Genomic DNA, 24,259 nt, shown 5'->3' with positions numbered 1-24,259 from the left:
CTGTAAAGAAGAGTGGAACTAAATTCCTCCACAGAGATGAGAAAAACTCGTTATCAGTTATCATTAAAGTTTGAATACAGTTGTTGCGGCCAAGAGTTATTAGATTTAGGAAGCAAATAATTTTCATACAGGGCTGGATTGATTTGGATATTTTTTTTTCCTTTAGTAAAATAAAATGATCCTTTATAAAGTGATTTTTATATTTACTCAGGTTATCTTTGTCTGATATTAAAGTTTGTTTAATAATCTGAAAAATATCAGTATGATAAAAAAGCAAAACTAAAATAAATCTGTAGGGGCAAATACTTTTTCATGCCACTGTACCTTTCCAGTTTTATAGTCATTTTTATCTTATAAAATGTCTTTTCTTAGTTTATTTTATTTCCTTTTCATATTCAGTGAGTCTGATGTCAGTATTTATATTTATAATATTTACTGTTCTTAAACAATAAACTCACAATCATAAACAATATATTCACAATCATATATATTTAATTACCAATAATAAACAATAAACTCAATCATAAACAATTTAATTGTAGATTATTATGATGAAGATTTGATAAGTGCACACTCACTCACAATTACACACACTCTCTTTCACAAATGCACACACACTCACAATCACACATTCTCACACACAGTCTCAGACATATACTAATGCACATTTACACTCTCTTTCTCACACACACACACACACACACACACACACACACACACACACACACACACACACAAACACAAAAGCACACACACACACTCATACACACTTTCACACAAACACCTTCACTCACAATCCATCTCTCTCACACACACACACACACACACACTATTCTATATCACACAGACGCACTGAGGAGTCATCATAAACCAAAAACCCAGCATAGAGCGGTTCAGTGAATGTGGTGTAGAATGTGTGTAGGTGTGTGAGTGTTTGGATGTGTGTGGGTGAGTGTGTGGGTGTGTGTGTGTGTGAGGGTGTGTGTGTGGGTGAGGGTGTGTGTGTGGGTGTGTGTGAGGGTGTGTGTGTGGGTGTGTGTGTGGGTGAGTGTGTGGGTGAGAGTGTGTGTGAGGGTGTGTGTGGGTGTGTGTGTGGGTGTGTGTGTGGGTGTGTGTGTGAGGGTGTGTGTGAGGAGGGTGTGTGTGAGGGTGTGTGTGAGGAGTGTGTGTGTGTATGAGAGGAGATAGTGTAGAAGGACAGAGTGCCGGCGGGACAGTCCACATACACTCCTACTCTGTTAGAGGGAGAGGGAGGAGGAGGGAGAGCAGTTCTGTTTTTATTGTGAAGAACAGAGTAACTGTTATTACTGATCTCCAGACTCCAGGACTTTTCATTCCCTCCAAACCGAGAGTCTGAACCTCCTACTTTCCTGCTGATGGTTTTATAACTCAGAGCTACAGCAGCTAATGCTCCGCTCCACTCAGCCTCCCAGTAACAGCGTCCAGTAACTCTCTCTCTACTCAGAACCTGCGGGCAGTAATCAAATCTCTCTGGATGATCAGGATACGACTGATACTCTCCACACTCCACCCTCCTGTTCTCTTCACTCAGAGAGAGATCTCTGTGCGCTGTGTTTGGATCCAGTGTGAGATCACAGCCGTCTGAACACAAGAACACACATTAGAGAGAGAGAGAGTGTGTGAGCGTTTGTGTGTGTGTTTCTGAAAGAGTGCACGTGAGTGTGTTTCTGTGTGTGTGTGAATCTGTGTATGTGTGTATTTGAGAGTGTGTATGAGTGTGTTTTGTGTGAACGTTTGCGTGAGTGTGTATGTCAGTGTGTGTATGAGTGTGTGAGTGCGTGTTTGTATGTGTATTTGAGTGTGTGTGTGTTTAAGCGTGTTTGTGTGTGTATTTGAGTGCGTATATGTAAGTGTGTGTGTGTGTGTGAGTGTCTTTGTGTGTATGGATGTTAGTGTGTGTGTGTGTATTTGAATGTGTGTGTAAGAGAGAGTGTTTGTGATTGTGTGTGTTTGTGTGTGTGTGAGAAAGAGTGTTTGAATGTGTGTGTGTGTTTGTGTTTGAATGTGTGTGTGTCTTTGTGTGATTGTGTGTTTGAATGTGTGTGTGTGTGAGTGTGTGTGTGTGTGTGTGTGTGTGATTGTGTGTGTTTGTGTTTGAATGTGTGCGTGTGTGTGTGTGTTTGAATGTGTGTGTGTGTGTGTGTGATTGTGTGTGTTTGTGTTTAAATGTGTGTGTGTGTGTGTGTGTGATTGTGTGTGTTTGTGTTTGAATGTGTGTGTGTGTATGTGTGTATGAATGTTAGTGTGTGTGTGTGTGTGTGTATTTTTGTGTGTATAAGTGTGTGTGTTTGCGTGTGTGAGTGTGTGTGTATTTTTGTGTGTATGAGTGTGTGTGTGTGTCTATTTTTATGTTTATATATTTTGCGTGTATGAGTGTGTGTGTATATTGTTGTGTGTATATGTGTGTGTATTTTTGTGTGTATGATTGTGTTTGTGTATATTTTTGTATGAGTGTGTGTATTTTTGTGTGTATAAGTGTGTGTGTGTGTTTGTGTGTATGAGTGTGTGTGTATTTTTGTGTGTATGAGTGTGTGTGTGTGTGTGTATTTTTGTGTGTGTGTATGAGTGTGTGTGTGTATATTGTTGTGTGTATATGTGTGTAGTTTTGTGTGTGTGAGTGTGTGTGTGTATTTTTGCATGTATGTGTGTGTATTTCTGTGTGTATGAGTGTGTGTATATTTTGTGTGTATGAGTGTGTGTGTGTATATTGTTGTGTGTATATGTGTGTAGTTTTGTGTGTGTGAGTGTGTGTGTGTATTTTTGCATGTATGTGTGTGTGTGTATTTCTGTGTGTATGAGAGTGTGTGTATTTTTGTGTGTATGAGTGTGTGTGTGTGTGTATGTGTGTGTGTGTGTGTATTTGTGTGTGTGTGTGTATTTGTGTGTGTGAGTGTGTGCACTTACATTTCTTTAGTCCTGTTTTCATTCTGATGTTCCCTCCATGCTCCACTCTACACACACACACACACACACACACAAACGGTTAATGCATATTTTGTGTTCTCAGCAACATCCTTGTGGTTAATTAATTATTAAATAATATATAACTAATCAAAATATACACATAGTAAACAATATTTACTATATTAAATACAAAATAAATAAATAATAAATACAGTTTGTTCTGGTAATGATTTGGTGGTTTAAATAATTAAAAGAGTTAAATATTGATTTGGTTAAAGTATATAAATCTAAACATCATTACCTGTATAACAGTGATTTAAATCAGAGGAATGTACTATAGTAATGTTACTGACCACAGTAACACTGGTTATTATTACCTGTGATAAATGTAACTATAATGACTAAAGAAGGGTTAAATTATGTTCAGTAAAAATAAACAGGGACTTTTAATATTGAATTTCTTTATTGAGTTAGATTAGATTAGATTAATCTGGTTATAAATGTTAGTTTAGTTATTATTATAGTTTTATTAGTTTGGTTAATAGTTGAGTTTGATCCAGCTGAGGCTAATAGGTGATACTCCTCTCCCCCTGCAGAGGACGCTCTTATTCTGAATCAGCAGGAAACTCCAGCCTCTGGCTGCTGCTAAACACTTCAGGATAAAGCTTTTACTGCAGGCTGGAGATACACTGAGCTCTGTGCTGCTTTCCCTCATTATAGAGCTATGAAATGTCCTTTTCTACATCCTCACTGCTACAGCTTTACACTAGTGATGACCATTACCAAGCTTCTGGATCATTAACACAGCTGAAGCAGTTTAATCAGAAAATGATTCAGTGAAGCTTCTGATACTCGTCTCTACGCTGCGCCTACTGTCCAGTTTCATTTCCTACAAGATTCATTCTGTTTCACTGAAGCTCATTCACACTAATAAACCTTTATTACAACTAAAATAAACCAGTTTCATCTTTAAACCATTAAATAAATGTTTCAATGAAGCTCATTCACACTAATAAACCTTTATTACAACTACAATAAACCAGTTTAATCTTTTATCCATTAAATAAACGTTTCACTGAATCTATTTTCCATTTTATATTAACCACAGACAAAAATAATAAATAATACAAATTACATTCCCTTACATTCACAATTACAATCTGCACAATTTAATTACAGGGTTTTATTCTAAAACTGAATGTGTTGTGCTGTGTTGGGATTAGGATTTATCTTCTTTTTATTGATCATCTCAGAATATGTGATCAGATGGACTGATGGGCATCGATGGGTTCAGATATAAAATAGATCAGTTATAGATTTAGATTTTATTTAAAGGATTGGTGTGAAAACTGAGTAAATAAGGTATAAAATATGAAAAATATGACGGATTAAAACATCAGAACATGTTCTCCAGTTTCAGTCAGTGGAATAAAGCGGGGATCTGAATCTTCACAGTGGATTCAGTGACGTAACGAAGCTTCAGTTACTGTTATAACGTGACTCTAGTGATTTTAGTGAGGACACTGCTTTAATCTCTGTATCCAGTGAAACATCCAGACTTTACACTGAAAGCTTCATGAAGCATTGTGTAACACCACAGTCCAAGATAAGCCTGTTCTGGATCAGTTTTATCAGAGAATGAAAAGATGGAGAATACATTAGCCGCTTAGCTTAGCATAGGGTCTGTTCTAATGGGTTCAGAAGGAGAATCTCACTCTCTGTACTTTTATATGATCTGTAATTCAGTGTTTTAATAAAGGATTTATTTCAGCAGCAGGTTAAAGGTTTTAAAGTGGGTTTGTGTTTCTGTTCTCCTGCTGTTTTAATACAGAACTCAGCTGTATAGTTTAGCTGCTCTGCTGCAGCTTTTTCTATAATTCAGCCTCTAAAAAAACATCAGCTTCTCTGTGCTTTAACTACTGAAATGTGTAATAAGTGTTTATGCTATGTAAGATAATGAGCTTTATATTTAAAAGTTGTTTATTTTATTATTATGTATGTGAGACTAAAATGGTGCTGATTGTATTACAGTGTGAATTTTGGTACAGTAATTTTGTTCATTTAAAGGAATTAAGAGTAAAATAGTGCAGATTTCAGATGTTAATGTAACGTGCATGAACATCGCTAGCCCTTTTTAGTGGAACTCCAGCACCTAAAATGTATCCCAGCAGCCCTAAATAAAGGGTGCCATCAAACGCATTAAAACATTGCACTAAGTTGTTCCTGGTTTGTACATGTTTATTATTTATAGCAGTGTTATTGTTATTTACTGATATGTTGTTTGTTTTGTTTTTATGGACGTGTTTGTTACTTAATTGTCCTTTGTATGGTGAAACCAGAGAAAACAAATCCCGCCTTGGTGGGACATTAAATTTTTATTCTATTCTATTGGGTGTGTGTTTGTGGGATTGACTAGCTGTTGATTTTGCTGTATAATACTGTATATTGTTTATGACTCTGACTATGAAGGGTACAGTGTGGTATGTGCTACATTAGCTGGTGTAATGTATTTATCATTTATGTACTGTAAAAATTACAGTAAGCAAATAAGACTCTGATAATTCACACCCTGGACCAGATAATGGAGAATGCAGCTGTAGGAGGAATGTTTGATAAAATTATGTAACAATCTGCTCCCAACAGTTTTATCTTCTTATTCGCTGAAAAGATGTGTGACAGAAACACACCTGTCTCCTGTATATAATAGTTTGTATTCCTGAATTGAATGTAAATGATTTTATTTCTTCTGATATGATTCACTCAGACCTAAAATTACAATTTTATAACATGCTAAATATCATGTGATGATTTTTACCACGTTTACATGCAGCCTGATAATCTGACAATATTCAGATTAACAGCTCAATCAGAATAGAACACATTCATAAAGCAGTGCTATTGAGGCCATTCTGAATGCAGTTTTATCTCATTGAGCGAGGAGGATAATCCTTTAAGTGATCAGTTAAATAGAAGAATAACAGCTATATAAACTCCTGCATCCATTACATTTACAAAGAGTTACAGTACATTCTCCACATATACAGGACAACAGCAGCATGTAGAACGACACGGTTCTGCCCTTAATCCTCACTGCTCCTGGGTGCTCACAATATTCCACAATACTGAGTGTGTTCTGAGTGTGCTCACTGCTCAGTGTGTGTGTGTGTGTGTGTTCTGAGTGTGCTCACTGCTCAGTGTGTGTGTGTGTTCTGAGTGTGCTCAGTGTGTGTGTGTGTGTTCTGAGTGTGCTCACTGCTCAGTGTGTGTGTGTTCTGAATGTGCTCACTGCTCAGTGTGTGTGTGTGTGTGTGTTCTGAGTGTGCTCACTGCTCAGTGTGTGTGTGTGTGTGTGTGTGTGTGTTCACTAGCACTAGGTTAAAAGTGGAGATTGTAATTTTCCTCACTGTGGGATTAATTATTATTATTAATAGAGGATTTCTCAGTGCATGGCTGCTGTAAACAGTGCAGATTACTGGTCTGGTGAGCGTATCACTGTTTGAGGGATCTGTCTGTATACAACTCAGGATGCAAAGTAACGTGTCAATCCTGAATTTTACATTAAATTATACAATTATCTTATCAAGTAGACTTGGTTCCAAAAACACATTTTTAAATGTAATTTTTCTGTGAAGTATAAAAGTAATTAAAATGTGTGTCCCTTTATTTACAGTAGCATCCCAGGTCACACACTCCTGTTAAGAATTTCTATTTTATCATCCGTTATGAAGATTAAAGTATAAATTAGATATACCATGAACTGGAGAAAGGTGGCAGCTGCTGTGCTCTATATGCCCTGAAAACAGTCCTGTTAATATCAGTAAATTCCTTCACTGGGACGACTGGTACTGGTATCATCCAGAGGTTTGGTGTAATCATTAGTAATCTCTTCTTTAATCAGTGAATGTAATAAACATTTTCTTCTATTTCCTTTAAATAAATTTCAGCTAATATCCTACTGCTCTTACTCTGACTAAACTCATATGATGCTGGTCGTCATGGTTTGGATCAGATAGTGAGCATTTTCATCAGACTGTTTTAGAATCATAATTAATTCAGTCAGATTGGACAACATCTCTGCATGTAAACAAAGCTAAATATGGAATTATTGCTACTATTAGCTAAAATAATTCAACCCCGTTACATTGGGAAGACCCAGAGGTGCAGGGCACTGCAGTGTTCTCACATATGATACAGATTCTGTACCCTAAAAAAATCATGTTAATGCAGAATTTTGGACAAAATACGAAAAAAAATAATAGGTAAATAATAAAATATAAAAGTATAATAAACTAATTCTCTTATTGCATAATAATAAAATAAATATATGTATATAAAATGTGAAGGGGAACACTGTAAAGGATCCTGTCAGCTGCGTGTCAGTGAAACTATGAGTATTTTTTGATAAAAAATGTAAAAAGGAATAAGTGATCATAAACAAGGAACATCTCATTATTAAGATTCCACAAGAATTTACTTTAATATCTTTTTAAATCATAATAATCCAGCTGGGGTTTCTGGTCTGTATATCAGAATTTCAGATCATGAACTGATTACAGCTAATCTCTTTCTAATCTTAAATCACATCCTATAACCTGTATTCTGTTCTGTAATTCTGCTGCTGTAGATTCTGTGTTCTTTTCTGCTCTAATCAGATCTTCTTCTCTGTCTGTGATCTGTAAACTCTCCTCTTCTGTCTCTTGCTGTGCTGTGTCTGTTTCTGACACCATGGACCCTCCAGCTCCCCTTAAGACCAGAACTGTGCCGTCCGCCAACTCCTCTCCCTGATTTACCCTGAACTCTGTGTTTCCAGACGTTTTGAGCGTCTTTATAAGAAAACTGGTTCACATTTTCATTCACTTTTCTTCTGAAAACATGCTGAAATATAAAGCTGCAGTAAATACAGGGCTCTGTTTATTATTCTCTATTAATTAAAACTTCTGACCATGTTCCTAAGTGACCCTTTTCCACAGTCACTAATTAGCTTCAACCTCTCACTCCTGTTTCCTCCTCTGCTTTTCTAAACTTCAGGACTAAATCTATATGGTTCTCTCTATAAAAAAATCTTACTCTGCCTCCTCTGACTGCTCTTCCACTGCTCTTAGCTTTTGTGGTCGTCTCTTGTCCATCTTCTGCCCTGTCAGGACTGACTTCATCACAGATAATTACCCAATCTAAATATTATCCTGCCTACTCGATCTTGCCCCACCTCACTCCTGAAGCTCTGACTTGCTGATATCTCTACACCTGTATCCCATCTCATGAACCTCTCTTACTACTGCTTATGTCCCCAGTGTTCTGAAATTGGCTGCTGTTACACCCATTCTTAAAAGGCCAGGTCTAGACAGCTCCATCTTAGTAAATCGTAGACCAACTTCAAACTGACCATTTCTCTCTAAAGCTCTGGAGATGGATGTTGCTTTACAAATGCAAGATAATCTGATCAATAATAACCTTTTTGAGAAGTTTCAGGTTCCTGCTGTCATCACAGTACAGACGGCTTTAATCTGTGTCCGTACTGATCAGCTCCTTTATGCCTTTACTCCTCCTGTGATTCTGTTACTGGTTGTGATTCTGCTTCACTGCTTTGTGGTCTACCCTCTAAAACTCTGTGTCCTCTGCTGTATATTAAAAACTCTACAGCCAGAATCTTTGGGCATTTTCACATCTGAAAGTCCGGACCAGAGTTTGCACCAAGGCTCATATCATTGCTACAATGTAAATACGGTATTTGATCCGGTTAGTTTTGGTTTTGCTTAGTAGTTTAGAGAGTAGAGTGAAGAACTTTACTACATTCTGTCACCATCAGCTACGTGAATGGAGTCTCTTTACGCTTCATATTAATTTATAGAGAGTTAGTTATTAGGGGAGTTACTTTGCCAGGTGTGATGATTTCTAGCTCTCTGTCATAATCTGAATGTTCACTCTCAGTTTACACCAAGAAATCACTCCCATCAGATATACTTGCTACATTTCACAGAACACATCTGTTTTAAAGTTCTGCTACTGACCTTTAAGGTCTTGCACTGCTGCTCTTATCTGTCTTCTCTCTTACTGCTTTATGCTCCATCACACAGTCTCAGGTCCCCTGACTCTGGTCTGCTGGCTGTTCCTCTGCTCAGGCTTTTCTCTATGGGTGGCAGGTCTTCAGTGTTGCCACCTCCTGTTATCTGCTCATCCTCCTCTCTTTCTCTCTTCACAGCACAGCTTAAAATCTCTCTTCTCTGAATATTTTCATTCTCTATCAGGTCTTTCTTTTTGTTGTTTTTTTACACTTCAAACATTTTAGTATAAAGTTTTCTTGGGTTGTAAAAGTCACTCTGTATAAGTGTGACATTATTACTATTATTACTATTGTTTTAATTTTATTTGTTTGCTTTCACCCTGATCAAAACCTTTATTGAGGCAGTGTTTAAACCCATCACACAAAGATCAGTGACAGTAGCAGCGGTGTTTTATTATATAGTGTCTAATTTTCAGTCAGTGCTGTTGGAGTTTTTAAAATACTGTGTTTAATCTCTCACTGTCCTCTACTCTACACACTCCTACCTACAGCTGAAACATCTTGTAGATAAAGTAAAGTCAGAGACAGAAGATCTGAATCTGTTGCTGCACAGATTTACAGTGTTGGTTCATAGTCCTTCATCAGTGGTTACAAGCTGCTGTTTGTGGACTAGTGTTAATCTACAAAATTCCAGCAGCACTGCTGTATCTGATCCAGTCGTAACAGCACAACACACTCTAGCACCTCTTACACCACCTCCACCCAAATAATAATAGCTGCTCTGTGGTGGTCTATCCTGTACTGAAGAAAAGGGAGATAATAATATAATAATAGGAAGATAATAAAAGTATGTAGAGATACAGATACAGAACTACAGTCTGTAATTATTATACAACTACAGAGTGTCCTATATGATTAGTGGAACTGATAAGATGGACAATTAAAGAGGTGGTCATAATATTGGGATATGACCATGTATTGCTGCCTTTTAGTAGATATCTAAAAAAGCCAAAGGATAGCATTATTTAAACTGATAGTAAACATGTGCTCATATGCACTAGTGTGTACCAGCAATATGTAATGGAAAGCATTCCAACCCACAGTCAACAGCAAAGATGCACCAATTCCAATTTCCAATTCTTACATTAATTATAAGAAACTTTTCTTTATAGTAAAATATTGAAACAAAGTGCAGTACTGGACTTTGTACAGACTAGCTGATGAAATGAAGTACAGTATTTGTATGGGTCTGCTACCGGTTTGTAGTAGCTGTGTGTGCCGTGACAAGAGGTGGAAATCCTGGAACACACGTTTGAGAAGTATTACATTGTGTGTTGTATTGCTTGCGGTTTAGTAAAGTGAAGTGTTTTTAAAATATTTAACCTCGACTAATTTCTTCAGACAGGGCATACTCAGCAAGTGTCTTATTAATGTGTTGCTCTGAATACTGGAGGAGTTGTTTCTCCACAGCTCCACAGCTGACCCTGTAGATATGGCAGATTGTGAGCTTGCTGTCATTCTTGCGCCTTGAGTCTGTATGTCTGTGCCGCTGTCGCATTAAGTGAATCATGTGAATTTTTTTTACATTTATAGCAAATTTGAATCAGATTTCTGAGACAGATTAGCTGTCTGCAGCTAGTGCAGTGGGTGGTAATGATCATGACTGGCTGGAACTCGTTACTTTCACACCAGCACTCTTTATACAGACTCTGGTTTGTTCCGTTTTCCTTAGTGTGGTTTGTTTTAGCGGTTGTGTAAACAGTACTTGAACTTGGTGGTGCACCAAATAACTGCATTAACACCTGCAAGAGGAGGTGGTGTCCAGTGATGTCAGTAACCCTTTTTTTCAGTAACGAGTAATCTAACGCGTTACTATTTCCAATCCAGTAATCAGATTAAAGTTACTTATTTAAGTCACTGTGCGTTACTCTCTCTCTCTCTCTCCACCTTATCTCCTCCACACACACACACACCGCTCCCTTACCCATTCCCCCTCCGCTCTTCCCCAATCACACACGTCTCGCTTTCTCCCCTGTCTCTCTCTCTCGCGCTCGGCGTGTCTTTAGTTTCCGCCCGTTTTCGCTTTTCCACCCGTTTTCAGTTCTCGGGCTCCCTATCTCTTTATAAAGGCGTTTTTTTTGCGGCGGCGTCCCAATTCACTAGCCAGGGCAGCGGTCTGCCACAAATTTGATTGGCAGAGGAGAGCGTTTGAAGATTTTACACCACACGTGATTGGAAGTTCACTGTAGCGCAGAGCGCACATACCGTAAAGACAAGAAAAGTTCCGGTGCTTTAAATGAACACTGTCTGAATTAAATCCTTCTCAGTAGTTGGGTCCGGTATGGGTCCGTATTGGACAACGTCTGGGTCCGGACCCGGACCGCAGTCTGCAAATATGTGATCCCTGGTCTAGACCATATACACGGTTCTGTTTTATAAAACCACTCCCTGCTGCCCTGCAGAGAACAACAAGTTCAATGTTCAGTTTTACAGTGTTAAATATGTCAGGTCAAGAAAGACTTTCTTTATTTTATATATTTTTTATAAAAACAAGTATTTATGTTTAGTAAAATCAAGAAAGACCATATTTTATTTAATTTTTTTTAAATATGTTAATTTTTTTATTTTTATTAAAAAATATATATTTTTTTAGGAAATAGTTCAACTTAATAGAGATACATTGTTGCTGTTAAAAATGCATTTTCCAATAAAGGGAGTATTGGCAAAACTGGTTATAATGTTTATGTTAAGGCGGCGGGGGGTGGTGTCTGCAGCTGCTGAAAGTAACTAATAAAGTAACTTGTAAAGTAACTTAGTTACTTTTAAAATCAAGTAATCCATAAAGTAACTAAGTTACTTTTTAAAGTAGTAATCAGTAATCAGTAATCGGATTACTTTTTCAAAGTATCTTTACCATCACTGGTGGTGTCATTCCCATTCTAAACCAACTCTGAAGAGGCTCGTTTTGGTGACTGTGATCTGTCCTTAATCCGAATTAACCATCAAATTTACTCCACTTGTTTGAGATACACAGCTGTTCAGGTGCAGTTTAAACTGATTTATTACCCAGACAATTACTGAAGCTATTTTCGAATGCTATCTCTGCTGCTGCTCCATGTCAAAATGTTAGTACAGTGTAAAAACAAGTCTTGTTACACACAGAATAAACTAAACAAATTGTTTTTCTTAGCTGATCATGTTTTGGGGGTTTTGGTTAATAACATGTTTTGGAGTATAAACTGTTTCTGATGATGTACTGCAATGTAAAATAAAACATGATATATAAAAGCTGAATTGTTTTTTATTATTAAAGAATTTATGATTTTTTTTTTACTATTAACTTAGTATTTATAAAGTAAAATAGCAAGTTTAGTACAGTTCAACACTGTTAATAATATAAAAGTCCTGTTAATCAGTGGTTCTTTTGTAAAGGCCTGAATATGTGATGCTTATTTGGACACTGAGGAGACTAATTAATAATGTTTTTAAGCTTTTGGCTTCATTGTATAGTTTCCACTGTCTACCACTGTGTTCTTTAGTTCAGTTTGGGCTGTTGTTACAATTGTTTGTGTAGGGAATGTAGGTGTGCAGGTCACAATAAAATATAGGAAAGGGACCTATTTTACCCAATCTTAGAATCATCATATAATTAATTTAGTCTCATTAATAAATTAAATACAAATGTTCAAATCATTGATATCACATAATATCTCATTTCTAACTAGAAACAACTGTATGAGATCTTAAGTTTTTAATAAATGTGAATTCTTTTACATAAAGTTATCAGTAGCAATCAGGATTAATGATTTCAACACAGTTGGAATATTAAACACGACGATCATATGTTAATAAGTTTAGCTGAGTAAAAAATACTGTTTGAAGAAGCATATTGGTGAAACTCCATGTTGGAGGAGCTGAGAGAGCAATGGAGATTATTCTTGGCTATTGAGACATGCAAGGGAGCGCACTCCATCTGGGGAAGTCGAGTTTTTTTATTGGAATAATGACACCCTTACATTTCACTATTACTGTGTGGATAACTCAGGATATGCACACAGCTACAGAAGCTTTAGCTACAGTGAGCTCAGAATCACCTCAGCATGTACATGTTACAGAGCTCAAGAACAAGGTCTTCAGGTATATTGACACTGTAGCTTTAAAGGCTTTTTTAGGAGGAAAATCATATGCTCTGTGGTTTCTTTCACTCCAAATACATTAACTTTACTCCAAAAGCTTGGGAGTACAAAAAGGAGGACAATGGAGGACAATGGCTCTGTGCTGTGCTGCACACTCAACACTGACAATTATCGGCTTACGTAATACAACCAAAAAACTAGCACACATTTTCCTGAACTCTGGGTGACTATACAGTGAAGGTTTTTAACAACAAATAACAAGAATTAATCTTTCTAACATTTTTCTTGATAATTATTTACAGATATTTTATGTTTTTTTTCTTTTTAGTAAACAATAACATTAACTGACTAGATATCACGTGTGCAATAATACGTGGGCAATCATTACATTCTAAAGCTACTGCTGTATTTGAGCTTTATGTATATGAAATACTGTATTTTAGTATTTATCGGTATGTTAGAACAGAGATGCAAAAGAAATTGATATAATTTGCTGTAAATTATAAATTTACAGTATAAATGTTATCTGGATTTCACAAGAAAAATATGTTTAAAATTCATTAATCTTACAGACCTTACTAGCCCAGCTGTTTAATGTTAAGTCTCACATGATGGATATTTTAGGAGATATACAGTGTTTGTGATCCTCACATGATGTGGAGGTAATTTTACAATTTCTTGAAGAGGGAAGGAGTTCTGCCCAGGTTTCTTCCTCACAACTAGTACTGGGCAAACCCAAATTTAGCTATTCAGCACACAGTGTAATCATGCTCTCTCTGTTGCTCTCTTCAAGGTTATTTTTTCTAACCACTCATTCATGTGTAATGTTAAACACGGCAGTATGTGTTGATAGTACATGCCATTGGTAGTATATTTGATGTAATGGAGGATGAGCTTTCATGTTGGAAAGCTAAATGAGCATGTTCCACTTGGTGACACTAATCAAGCTCTCTAATTCACTAAAAGTGTCTTAAACACAAGCAGTACACACACACTCACATAAACACTCACCGACACACATACCTGAGTGTGCTGAGTCTGTAGTGTAGATTCTTCAGTTTATTAGGGAGCCCTTTCACTCCAGACTCTCCTGGGTTATTGTAGGTCAGATCCAGTTGTTTCAGGTTTGAACTTAAAGATGAAGCCAGAGATGAACATCCTTTCTCTGTGATCATACAACCAGATAACCTGCAGAGAGGAGAGAAAAACACCAGGATTAGATAGGATGAGTGACACGGATAAGGTGAGTGACAAAGATAAAACAGACTGTTGTTATTCTTTAAAATAACAAAAGAAGTTATTTTTAGTAATAAACTGACAGAGGCTCTGACCTGAGTATCTCCAGTTTACAGTGTGAACTCTTCAGTCCAGGACAGAGTTTCTCCACTCCTGAATCCTGCAGGTCATTATTACTGAGATCCAGCACTTTCAGGGAGGAGGTTTCCAGTTTTAAAACTGATCCCAGACTGTCACAGGACTGTTCCCCAAGATTACACAAAGCTAGTCTGACAAAACAGAGTGTACATAAAAAAGCATGTATTGAATAAAGCAAGAAAATGTATTAATGTTTTAAAAAAACATAAGAACAGCACTTTAGTATGATTCTAAGTGTGTTCATGATTTATGATTACTAAGTACATTATGTTAATATTATCTGATTGATGTAGTTGTGATGCAAGTAAGTGTAAGTGTTTTCAAAAATCAGATAAGGAACTATAAAGATAACCAAGTTGGTAAATTAGATCGGGCACACTATTCTTAAGCTACAGAGATGTTGCCCAAAAACATTTTTTCACAGGATAAATTTCAACAACTGCATTTCAGCTGTGTAGCCCCAGGTGACAGCATGATTAATGACAGAACATGTAGTAATAGAGTATTAATACTTTTAGAAAGCTGAATTTTTACAATACACTTGCTATACAAACATCTGAAGTGTCAAGGGCTGAATGTGTACTTCTTAAATTATTTATATTAACATTGTATTTATAAAATATTATCACTATAGCCAATTTATGCCCATATGAAAAACCTATGAAAAACTACATATATTTTCTACATGCAGTACATCCGGAAAGTATTCACAGCGTTTCACTTTTTCCACATTTTGTTACGTTACAGCCTTATTCCAAAGTGTATTAAATTAATCTCTTTCCTCAAAAATCTACACAAAATACCCCATTATGACCATGTGAAAAAGTTTTCTTGAGAGTTCTGAAAATTTATTAAAAATAAAAAACAAAGAAATCATATTTACATAAGTATTCACAGCCTTTGTTTAATACTTTGTAGAACCACCCTTGGCAGCAACTACAGCCTCAAGTCTTTTTGAATATGATGCCACAAGCTTGGCACACCTCTCTTTAGGCAATTCTTCTTTGCAGTACCTCCATCAGGTTGGACGGGAGATGTCTGTGCACAGCCATTTTCAGATCTCTCCAGAGATGTTCAATCCGATTCAAGTCTGGGCTCTGGCTGGCCCACTCCAGGACATTCACAGAGTAGTCCTGAAGCCACTCCTTTAGGATCTTGGCTGTGTGCTTCAGATCATTGTCCTGCTGAAAAATGAACCGTCGCCCCAGTCTGAGGTCAAGAGCGCTCTGGAGCAGGTTTTCATCCAGGATGTCTCTGTACATTGCTGCATTTATCTTTCCCTCTATCCTGACTAGTTTGCCAGTTCCTGCTGCTGAAATACATCCCCATAGCATGATGCTGCCACCACCATGCTTGACTGTAGGGATGGTATTGGCCTCGTGATGAGCAGTGCCTGGTTTCCTCCAAACATGACGCCTGGCATTCACACCAAAAAGTTCAATCTTTGTCTCATCAGACCAGAGAATTTTGTCTTTCATGGTCTGAGAATCAGGTGCCTTTTGGCAAATTCCAGACGGGCTGCCTTGTGCCTTTTACTAAGGAGTGGCTTTCGCCTGGCCACTCTGCCCTTCTCCCTCAATCGCTCAATTTAGACAGCCGGCCAGCTCTAGGAAGAGTCCTGGTGGTTCCAAACTTCTTCCATTTACGAATGATGGAGGCCACTGTGCTCATTGGGACCTTCAAAGCAGCAGAAATGTTTCTGTATCCTTCCCCAAATTTGTGCCTCGAGACAATTTTCCGGATGCACTGTTTAAACTACTATCTGTTTTTAAAATGTCCCCATTTAGTTTTAAATAAATGATTCTTATATATATATTTTGGGACACGTAGATTTTATTCTAAAATTAATTTTACTGTGATGAACCACTGATATTACCTGTTCTGTTAAATAAAATTGTTAGTGCTGTGTATTAGTGATGAGTGTCACTGTCACTGTCTGTTGCAAGAACTGGACAGTGAGCATTTTCTGACCTATTTCAGATACGATATCGACCAGTTAATTTCCCTCTTTGGTAATGTTGGACCCCAAATAGAAAGGCATTAGGGCCATCAGGCCAAGCTCCCATCCTAAAATATATTATTTATTAAAGCATTAATTACTTCTATAGTTAATGCAATCATATTAAAGACAAAAAATGGAAACATGAAATATTAATAAGGCGTTCACAAAGTTACTAGTTTTATTGAAAGTTTTAACTGAACATATATAGCATGTTAGGCTGCATTTAAAAAATACTTCCAATAATGTAAAAAGAAAACAAATATTTTTTAATAATTTATTATTATAATTTATTTATTAATTTGAAATATCATTTTCAAATTATATATACTAAATAAGTTTCTGGAGTCCAGTGTTGCTTCCAGTTCTTCCTTCTAAAAAGAGTTTTATTTTTAAACAAACATAAATGTGTAGACTCACAAAGGAAATTAAGGAACCTGAATTAAATTGAGCTGAAGAGTCGAATAGAACGCCAAATGATATGTCTGATTTAGTGAAAGTAAAACTCTGAACAATGCTTGGATCTGATTCTGAAATTCACTCTTATGACCCCCAGATTAAGCCCCCTATCAGAAACAGAATGTTTTATTTCTACAATTTAAAACCACTTAATATTTTGTTGTGGCAACTCTTTTTCATGAAAAAAGGTCATTCTAACCTGAGAGTTTCTAGTTTAGAGTGTGAACTCTTGAGTCCATCAGAGAGTTTCTCTATGGAATCCTGCAGGTCATTGTTACTGAGGTCCAGTTCTTTCAGAGAGTTGTTTTTCAGGTTTAAAACTGATCCCAAAGTTTCACAGCAAGGTCCTTGAAGTTTACAATAAGCAATTCTGCAAAATAAAGGCATTTAAAATGTGAGGGATTTTTTAATGCAAGAGTTTTAATGAAAGAGTTAGAGAAACACTGACCTGAGTATATCCAGTCTACAGTGAGGACTCTTTAGTTCAGCACAGAGTTTCTCCAGTCCTGAATCCTGCAGGTTATTTCTACTGAGGTCCAGCTCTTTCAGAGAGTTGTTTTCTGATTGTAAAATTGACTGCAGGGTCTCCCAGGACTTTTCACTGAGTTTACACATAGCAAGACTGTATAAAGAGAAGTAAATGCAACACACTGATACTCAATGAAACATGTTTTAATGAAGAAAATTATAATTACTATGTAGGTACACAAAAAAGAAAGGATTGATTCAGCAAAAATAAATTAAGTAAAGTTTACTAAAAGAAAGATTGACTGAAGTTCAGTTCACTTATTTACTCTATGTAACATTTAAGTCTTAAAACCGAGTTTAAATTTATCTGAAATTAAATTTACTTAAAAAAAGCAAATGCAGAAAGTTGCCAAACTTTTTAAAGTACATTTTACTCATCATTTTTTTCAGTGTAGTTTTAAAGGCATTTAATTCCAAGTTCACCATATAAAAAAAATAAAAAGAATTCTGACCTGAGTCGCTCTAGTTTACAGTGTGAATTGTTCAGTTCAGCAGAGAGCATCTCCACTACTGAGTCCTCCAGGTTGTTGTCACTGAGGTCCAGGACTTTCAGAGAAATTTCTGATAAAACTGACTGAAGAGACGTACAGGACTGTTTACTGAGTTTACACATAGCAAGTCTGTAAAAAGAATAAAAACACCTTTTACACAACAATTAGTGAAAAAAAAATATTTAATAAAATATACTCTAAATCTACTCATAATTCACAATCATGAACTGTTTGTGTTTCCCTGAACAAAACGAGAACGATTTTTTTTTTTAAATACAATCTAGTTTTAACAGATGTGTTTTCAGGGTTCTCAATGTTTTCTTTTCAAATGTCACATTTACTAATATGGACAAATTAGAAACCACTGAACTCAAACAGAATTGGGTTTGATTTATAAATATTTGTAATTTAATCTGCTTTTCTCCCCAATTTAAAAGGCCAATTACCCAAACCACCTATTAAGCCTCCCCTGTATTGTCAGGAGGGAGACAGAAGTAATATTGTAATGTGTAATTTTTTATTTTATTATAATTTCTGGTCATGTATGTATTTTCTATCCTACACTAAGGGCACAGTGGATTATAGTAGGGCAGATAGATGAGCAGTGGAGGACAGTAGGGCAAATAGATGAGCAGTGGAGGACAGTATGGCTGATAGATGAGCAGTGGAGGACAGTAGGGCAAATAGATGAGCAGTGGAGGACAGTAGGGCAGAGAGATGAGCAGTGGAGGACAGTATGGCTGATAGATGAGCAGTGGAGGACAGTAGGGCTGATAGATGAGCAGTGGAGGACAGTAGGGCTGATAGATGAGCAGTGGAGGACAGTAGGGCTGATAGATGAGCAGTGGAGGACAGTAGGGCAGATAGATGAGCAGTGGAGGACAGTAGGGCTCATAGATGAGCAGTGGAGGACAGTAGGGCAGAGAGATGAGCAGTGGAGGACAGTAGGGCAGAGAGATGAGCAGTGGAGGACAGTAGGGCTGATAGATGAGCAGTGGAGGACAGTAGGGCAGAGAGATGAGCAGTGGAGGACAGTAGGGCTGATAGATGAGCAGTGGAGGACAGTAGGGCTCATAGATGAGCAGTGGAGGACAGTAGGGCAGAGAGATGAGCAGTGGAGGACAGTAGGGCTGATAGATGAGCAGTGGAGGACAGTAGGGCAGAGAGATGAGCAGTGGAGGACAGTAGAGCTGATAGATGAGCAGTGGAGGACAGTAGAGCTGATCGATGAGCAGTGGAGGACAGTAGAGCTGATAGATGAGCAGTGGAGGAAAGTAGGGCTGATAGATGAGCAGTGGAGGACAGTAGAGCTGATCGATGAGCAGTGGAGGACAGTAGGGCAGAGAGATCAGCAGTGGAGGACAGTAGATCCAGTTTGAAAAATCTGAATATAAGTTTAGAAATTCAGATAGTGGGAGCTAAATTTGAGCTGCCCTATCATTAGCTGGCACACCTCACTGTGCGGTGGAAAACATTCAAGTATATCTCAATTACTGACAGATATTTAAACACTCCCAATTATAAAAACATGAACATTGATGAATAAACTAATATTACTAAAAAAAAGTATTTTTACAGTCAGGTAAAAAAATCAAAATAAACTAAATTTAGTGTACAGTGTAAAGTGTTACCTACAAACAAAAATAATTGGTTATCTGCAGCAGGTTAAATATATTATATTACATAAATAAAGTTCCTTTGCAAAAGATAAATGCCATCCTTTAAACATCCTTAAAACTACACCATGGGTTTCTTCAGTCCAGCATAAATGTTTACAGTGCTGTATCTGAACTATAATATTTAATGATATTCTGTAATTCTGACCTGAGTATCTCCAGTTTACAGTTTGAACTCTTTAATGCAGCAGAGAGTTTCTCCATCCTTGATCCCTGCAGGTTGTTGTTAGTGAGGTCCAGCTCTTTCAGGGTGGAGTTTTCTGACTGTAGAGCTGTACTTAAGGTTTCAATAGACTGCTCAGTAAGATTACAGCCAGCTAATCTGCAGAAGAAGAAGAACAGACCAGTATTATGAAGTACACATACTTACTTCTGGATTTCAAATTTTAGTCTTATGTTGCACAGGATTTCGATAGCACTACTTGAACAAATGAACAATAAAATGAACAAACATAGTGATATAAATATGAAGAGGTATACAGAAAACTGTTAAACAGAAACTCCAAAAGCTGCTTCCAGTAGAGGATACAGAAGAGAATCTCCTACACAGGAAATCTTTTATAGATTTGAGTGACAAGAGCAGTCCCAGAGTTTCAGCTGTTTGTAAAGATTGTTGTAGGACTGGTCTTTATTTATCTGTTAATGCAGATAACTGCAGATTGTTTTGTACAGGCAAGTACAGTAAACCTGCTACATTATAATAAACTGCTCTTTTAAACTAAATAGATACACATTGGTATAACAATGACATCAATCTTAAATAATGTATAGGAAATACAGTCAGATTATGCAGTTTACTGTATCTATGCACTAAGAAGGAGTAACAACATTCACAATTTCTGCAATTAAAAGACGCAACTGCATTTAGTTGGCAGATCTAGGGGTGTGCTGAAAGAAAACAATGTCACAGTTCATCAGTATTTAACGTTACATTAGAAAGGCATCATTAGTCCTATTTCCCAAGTTATCTCTTAATTGCTCCCGCTCCCCTCCATTCTTCCACCTTCTTTATGGTAGGAGAGGAGCTGTAGTAAGGAAGGAATCACACAGGAGCAGTAGCAAAAGACCCCTTTCCTGTTTAAAAGCTTCCCACCTCTTTAGACCATCAAGAGTAGAACTGTTTCATATGCTGAACTTCCCCCATATCATAATACTGTTGCCTTTTAAGAGGAAAGATTGTTCTTGGATCTTAAAACAAAGCTCTTTATTTAAACTTACCACACACTTATAGTGCTGAGAAGCACTGAGTGACTAAAACCAACTACAACACACAAACTGACAAATCATGTAGAACTAGAAGGGCTACCTACTCTATTCACTGTAGGTTAGAACATCAATTATACAATTACACAAACTTGGCATAACATCAACTACATGGCATAAACAATAAGTAGCCAATGCTCTTATTAATTCTGTACTATAATTAGTACAGAATGTAGCTGGGGTTCTAACTTGGAAAGTGGGCCAGTGATGCATGATGGGAGGGAGACACTGTGTTTCTCTATTTGCAGTAGATTAAATATATTATATTACATTTAATAATATATTATTTAACAAGTTCCTTTGCAGAAGATAAGTGCCATCCTTTAAACATTATCTAAACTTTATCTATTTTTGCAAATGAACACCACATTTAGTCTACCCTTTAAAATAATTATCTAAGGACTTCTGGAATGCAGAAGAATCTTTGTATATTTTCTATGGTCGTGGCTTTTTAAATCTTGTAGACTAAAAAAAATAATTCTACCAATAATTGTTTTAAGAAAAAACATGAAACCAAAATATCAGAACTGCATCATGGGTTTCTTCATTCCAGCATAAATGTTTACAGTGCTGTAACTGAACTATAATATTTAATCTGTAATTCTGACCTGAGTATCTCCAGTTTACAGTTTGAACTCTTTAGTCCAGCAGAGAGTTTCTCCATCCTTGATCCCTGCAGGCTGTTGTTAGTGAGGTCCAGCTCTTTCAGGGTGGAGTTTTCTGACTGTAGAGCTGTACTTAACGTTTCAATAGACTGTTCAGTGAGATTACAGCTAGCTAATCTGCAGAAGAAGAAGAACAGATCAGTATTATAAGGTACACATATTTACTTCTGGATTTAAATTTTTTAGTCTTTGTTGCACAGGATTTGAGACATCACCATGACTGCTTGTAAAATAAGCACTCACCAGATTCTGTTTGCTTAATGTAATCTCTGTCTGATACAGGGCCATCTCAAAAAAATAGAATATCTTTGAAAAGTTACTTTATTTCAGTAATTCAGTTCAAAATGTGAAACTATATTATATATTATAATATTACATAGATGTATTACACACAGTGATCTATTTTAAGTGTTTATTTCTTTTATTGTTGATGATTTTGGCTTACAGTCGATGAAAAACCCAAAAATCAGTGTCTCAGAAAATTTGAATATTATATAAGACTAACTGGTACTTTTGGCAGTGTGGGCAGTGTGCCAAGTCCTGCTGGAAAATTTAATCTGCATCTCCATAAAAGTTGTCAGTAGCAGAGGGAAGCATGAAGTGCTGTAAGATTTTGTGGGAAAAAAAAACTGCACTGACTTTGGACTTAATAATAATAAATAATAATAATAATAATAAACTGCTCTTTTAAACTAAATAGATACACATTGGTATAACAATGGCATCACTCTTAAATAATGTACAGGAAGTACAGTCAGATTATGCAGTTTACTGTATCAATGCACTAAGAAGGAGTAACAACATTCAAAATTTGTGCAATTAAAAGACGCAACTGCATTTAGTTGACAGAACTAAGGGTGTGCTGAAAGAAAACAATGTCACAGTTCATCAGTATTTGACGTTACATTAGAAAGGCATCATTAGTCCTATTTCCCAAGTTATCTCTTCATTCCTCCTGCTCCCCTACAATTATTCACCTTCTTTAAGGTAGGAGAGGAGCTGTAGTAAGGGAGGAATCAAACAGGAGCAGTAGCAAAAGACCCCTTTCCTGTTTAACAGCCTTCCACCTCTTTAGACCATCAGAGTAGAACTGTTTCATATGATGTGCTGCCCACACATCATAATATTGTTGCCTTTTAAGAGGAAAAATTGATCTTGGATCTTTAAACAAAGCTCTTTATTTAAGCTTTCCACACACTTATAGTGCTGAGAAGCACTGAGTGACTAAAACCAACTACAACACACTGAGAAATCATGTAGAACTAGAAGGGCTACCAACTCTATTCACTGTAGGTTAGAACATCAGTTACACAATTACCCAAACTTGGCATTTAATGAACTACATGGCATAAACAATAAGTAGCCAATGCTCTTATTAATTCTGAGCTGTAATTACAACTGTAGCTGGGGTTCTAACTTGGAAAGTGGGCCGGCGGTGCATGATGGGAGGGAGAGACGCTGTGCCCCTCAGCACCTCCTCTCTTCACCCTCTGCACTCACACTTCACAGAAGCTGCAGCTATTCACAGCCTGTAGCGACGGACGCCACAATACAGTAATAATATTTTTATCATGATAATCTGTATATTAAACACTCACTGAGCCTTCCTGCAGTTTGATACAGCTGGGATGAGTCTCCTGTGTCCTTCCTCTGATGTGCGGAATTTTCTCAGGTCCAGCTCTTTGCGGGGATTCTCGGTGTGGAGACGCATGTAGGTTATAACTGAGCACTGTGTAGGAGAGAGCTGCTTTTCAGAGTATTTATCTGGAATCAGAGACAGACAGCAGAACACTGATCAGACACTGCTGTCACTCAGTAACAGGTCTTTTAGTCTTTCACAAATATTCATTAGTAGCACTGCTGTATCTGATCCACTCACTATACCAGCACAACATACACCAACACCTAATACACCACCACCACCATGATAATCACTGCTAATCACTGCAGTGCGGAGGGTAATAATATAGTATCCAGAGAAACAGATATAGAACTACAATCTATAATTATTTAACTACAGATTAACTATTAAATTACAAAGTATCTCATTGTCACTTTCATCATGTAATTATTTTATGTAATTAGATGATGGTGTTTTTTTTTCGAATGTTTTGCTTTATTTATATATACAACATTGGGACTGTATACATTAAAATCGCTTAATCAATATCTATTATTATTATTATTATTATTTTTAAATCCATCCCCTGCTATAAATATTACATTAGATTTTGCTACTCAAATGCATAAAGGAAATGCATATAATAGAGGAAAAAGAAGGAAAAGTTAAATTAGTAATAAATACATACATACATACATACATACATACATACATACATACATACTGGCATGTTACCACCCAATGCCAATTCATTATAAGATCAATTACCAGCAATATTACCATATATTCCACATCTTATTACATATTATTGCAAAGTGATAAATCAATTTACTTGAATTATCAGCTACCCAGACATGATATTGGGATACATTATATCCTGCACATCCGATCCAAAAATGAAAACTAATATTAAACTTATTAAAAATTATTTATATAAATTTACCTCTCCAGATGTAAACTGTAAAAGCTGTTAAAATAACAGCAAAAACAGAAATGCAGATGATGGTAATCTTCCAACCATGAAAACCTTTTCCTAAAATATAAATCAGATAAAAATATGAGATTAGGAAATTCAGCAAATATTGCAGGACATGCAGACACGGGCAGAGTAAGAAATATTG

General features: G+C 36.6%; 1 protein-coding gene across 1 annotated transcript in view; it reads right to left on the bottom strand.

Moving 5' to 3' along the window:
• Nucleotides 1–310: 310 nt before the first annotated feature.
• LOC111188459 (uncharacterized) overlaps nucleotides 311–24,259 on the bottom strand; it is a 268,277-nt gene continuing 244,328 nt past the window's right edge. The window contains exons 14-15 of the mRNA XM_049470050.1: nucleotides 1,048–1,359; nucleotides 311–324 (exon numbers count right to left, since the gene is read on the bottom strand). Coding sequence (XP_049326007.1) covers nucleotides 311–324; nucleotides 1,048–1,359 — 326 coding nt within the window. The remainder of the gene's footprint in view (nucleotides 325–1,047; nucleotides 1,360–24,259) is intronic.

The sequence above is a fragment of the Astyanax mexicanus genome, chromosome 21, assembly GCF_023375975.1.
Source record: "Astyanax mexicanus isolate ESR-SI-001 chromosome 21, AstMex3_surface, whole genome shotgun sequence".
Classification (NCBI taxonomy): Eukaryota; Metazoa; Chordata; class Actinopteri; order Characiformes; family Acestrorhamphidae; genus Astyanax; species Astyanax mexicanus.
The sequence above is the reverse complement of the archived record's forward strand: the minus strand, read 5'-3'. Positions and strand labels throughout refer to the sequence as shown.